This window comes from Nannobrachium achirus (genome assembly GCF_963921795.1).
Source record: "Nannobrachium achirus genome assembly, chromosome: 12".
Classification (NCBI taxonomy): Eukaryota; Metazoa; Chordata; class Actinopteri; order Myctophiformes; family Myctophidae; genus Nannobrachium; species Nannobrachium achirus.
Genome location: NC_137832.1, coordinates 63,627,974 through 63,631,661, shown reverse-complemented (window position 1 = coordinate 63,631,661; position 3,688 = coordinate 63,627,974). Strand labels below are relative to the sequence as shown.

General features: G+C 45.7%; 1 protein-coding gene across 1 annotated transcript in view; it reads right to left on the bottom strand.

Annotated features, from left to right (window-relative positions):
• Positions 1-805: 805 nt before the first annotated feature.
• ogdha (oxoglutarate dehydrogenase a) overlaps positions 806-3,688 on the bottom strand; it is a 41,365-nt gene continuing 38,482 nt past the window's right edge. Inside the window, exons 19-23 of the mRNA XM_080739644.1 lie at positions 3,255-3,380; positions 2,981-3,053; positions 2,689-2,852; positions 1,976-2,130; positions 806-1,177 (exon numbers count right to left, since the gene is read on the bottom strand). Coding sequence (XP_080595770.1) covers positions 1,057-1,177; positions 1,976-2,130; positions 2,689-2,852; positions 2,981-3,053; positions 3,255-3,380 — 639 coding nt within the window. The 3' untranslated portion in view covers positions 806-1,056. The remainder of the gene's footprint in view (positions 1,178-1,975; positions 2,131-2,688; positions 2,853-2,980; positions 3,054-3,254; positions 3,381-3,688) is intronic.

Genomic DNA, 3,688 nt, shown 5'->3' with positions numbered 1-3,688 from the left:
ATGTAGTACAGTAGTACACTATGTAGTACACTGCAGTAGTACAGTATGTAGTACAGTAGTACACTATGTAGTACACTGCAGTAGTACAGTATGTAGTACAGTAGTACACTATGTAGTACACTGCAGTAGTACAGTATGTAGTACAGTAGTACACTATGTAGTACACTGCAGTAGTACAGTATGTAGTACAGTAGTACACTATGTAGTACACTGCAGTAGTACAGTATGTAGTACAGTAGTACACTATGTAGTACACTGCAGTAGTACAGTATGTAGTACAGTATGTAGTACAGTAGTACAGTATGTTGTACAGTAGTACAGTATGTTGTACAGTAGTACAGTATGTAGTACAGTAGTACAGTATGTTGTACAGTAGTACACTATGTAGTACACTGCAGTAGTACAGTATGTTGTACAGTAGTACACTATGTAGTACACTGCAGTAGTACAGTATGTTGTAGGCCAGGGTTCCCCAATTAGTTTTCCCCAAGGTCCAAATCATGTCTAGGGTACCGAGCCGAGGGCCACAACATCGCAGGGGGCGACGGTGGCGTTCCCGCTACTCCAGCGACAGTTCAGATATCGTCGTTGTCGGGTGAAAATCTTGTATGTCCGTTCGTTTTGCATTTATCATTTTAAAAATGATTTAAACTGATTTGAAAACAGCTGATCTACAAGCACACAACGCCTCGCCTCATTTTAAAAAAGGTTTAAAATGATTTGAAAACAGCTGATCTACAAGCACACAACGCCTCGCGGTGCGAGGCGTTGTGTGCTTGTAGATCTGCTGTTTTCACTACTTTTGTGCAATGGCCTTGTTTGATGAAGCAGAGCTGTACTTTGTGAAAGAACGTACACATTTTGAGATACGGGTTTTCCACCCGACAACGACAATATACTAGTGTTGTTGCTGCTCTTATAGCACCATTATTACTGGGGTTGGTGTGGGCCAGACAGTAGCCCCCCGTGGGCCGCAAATGGCCCGCGGGCCGCCTATTGGGGAACCCTGTTGTAGGCTGATAGGGATGGGGGGGTCAGAGGTCAGGGGTCAGGGGGTTACTGCTGGTCTTTGAACGCGTCCAGGTTGAAAGCGGTGTCCAGGAAACGTGACAACTCCGTCAGATGAGCCTTCTTGTTGCCTGTAGCAGGGGCTGCAGCCGGTCCACGACCAGCGTACCTAGAGACACACACACACACACACACACACACACACACACACACACACACACACACACACACACACACACACACACACACACACACACACACACACACACACACACACACACACACACACACACACACACACACACACACACACACACACACACACACACACACACACACACACGTTATGGGGGGAGCATAGCTCAGGGGTAGAGAAACCGTTGTTAGAGCACGAAGGGTTCCCGAAGTGTTCCCAGTTAGAATCCGGGCTCCCCCAGAGTTAGTGTCGAAGAGTCCTTGAGCAAGACTCTGAACCCCTAGTTGCTCCCGGTGAGTAGGTTGGTGTCTTGCATGGTTTCCTCCACCACCGGTGTATGAATGTGTGTGTGAATGGGTGAATGTAATGCACAATCTATGTAAAGCGCCTTGGATAAAAGCGCTATATAAATGCACCATTTACCATTTATGTTTCTGTCTTATAGATATACTTCAGTGGTTCTCAAAAAAAGTCAAGGACTTGCAGCCTTGCTGGATGGCGGTATGACAGGAAGAGCTAAGAGCCTTCATCAGAGCATTGAGTACCTTGAGAACAGTATGGTTGTGATATTCTATCTGCTAACACCACCCCACACACACACACACACACACACACACACACACACACACACACACACACACACACACACACACACACACACACACACACACACACACACACACACACACACACACACACACACACACACACACACACACACACACACACACACACACACACACACACACACACACACACACACACTCTTACCAGACTGGTTTGGTGCGTTCGATGGTGGTCCTCATGCGAGGCTTCACGTAGTCATAGTAACCCTGGTTCTTGTGCTCCTCTTGGCACCAGACCAGGTCTGCATCGGGGTATTTCTCTGACTCCGCCTTCACCAGGTCGAAGGGGAACGGAGACAACTGGAGGACGGACACATTAAACTGTTAAGGGCAGAATCTGAGCTAAGAAAAAGACACAGACTTTAACTCATTTCCTGCGATCCCCGTCGAAACCGGAGATTTCCCGCTGTACCGCCATGACGGTAGATTCCGGAAATTGAATTAGCTTTAATCATTATGAAACAATTAAAAGTATGATCGCTGTTTATCGCCAATTCGGACTCTTTAGGCCCGCCTCCTAACTGTATCCGGACGTATTTCCTGTTTTGATCTAGGTTTCCGTATCCGGTCTAAGGCCCAATCGTATTGTAAACAAGGAAGCTGCCTGCACGGCCATAGCATTTTTTTACGCGGATATTTTTATTTGGAAGCTGTTATGATTCTTTTACCCGCCTGGCATATGATCTGCGCACATATCGTCTGCTATGTGCGCGACGTGCCCTCGCAGGACCATAGCGCAACTAAAGCCCTTTCCTTGAAAAATAGATGCTAGACCACTTCAATCAACGGGGTCTATGGAAGGCCGTACGATTCAGGAATCAACGTTCATAAATCTTATCAGTTTGTCTCTCTCCCTACCTGCTCAATCCGTGCGATGGCCACAGTGTCTTCCATTCCTTTGTTCTTTCGCTCTTTGGTCAGTTCATAATAAACCTTTCCGGTACAGAAGATCACTCTCTTCACACCAGCAGGATTCTGACTGGGCAGGCCAGTCTCCGGGATCACCCTCTGGAAGTTAGTTCCTACGGGACGGAGGAGAGTAGAGGGGGAGAGGAGAGAGGACGGGATATTGTTAACAATATGGTGAAAGTACACTTGTAAAATACTGTGCTTTGAAAAGTGTTAAACAAGCATTATTATTATTAGTTACCAGGCCCCATGTCATCAAAGCTGGACCTTGCCTCTGGGTGACGCAACAAAGATTTGGGAGTGAAGACAATCAGCTAGAGAGAGAGAGAGAGAGAGAGAGAGAGAGAGAGAGAGAGAGAGAGAGAGAGAGAGAGAGAGAACAGAGACTTTATAATATATATATTTTTTAAGCCATTTCATTAAGCTTGATAATCATTTGAAATTTGAATAGAAGCCGAGCTCCTAAGTCGTGTTATTCATGACATGTCCTTTATGATGATGTGTGAGGGACTCACCGGTTTCCTGAAAGGAGCCACGATTTGTCTTCTGATGACGTGGAAATAGTTTCCAGGATTAGAGCAGTTCACAACGATCCAGTTGCATTCATAGATCTGACGAGTTGCAAAGTCCTCCGTTAAGGCCTACACACACACACACGCACGCACACACACACACACACACACACACACACACACACACACACATACACACACAGTGTAAGGTTATTCATGCTAGTTTGACCAATTAAAACGTTTTCATCTTAAAATAATTAATATACGAAAATAGCCAATCTAGAAGCTCACGGAGCGTGTGAGCTTGTAGATATTTTCGGTTGATGACATGATTCCATAGAAGACATGGTGACTCCTATGGAATCCAAATGACTGAAATCAGTCGTAGCGACTGAGAACTTTATAATCTGTGTGTGTGTGTGTGTGTGTGTGTGTGT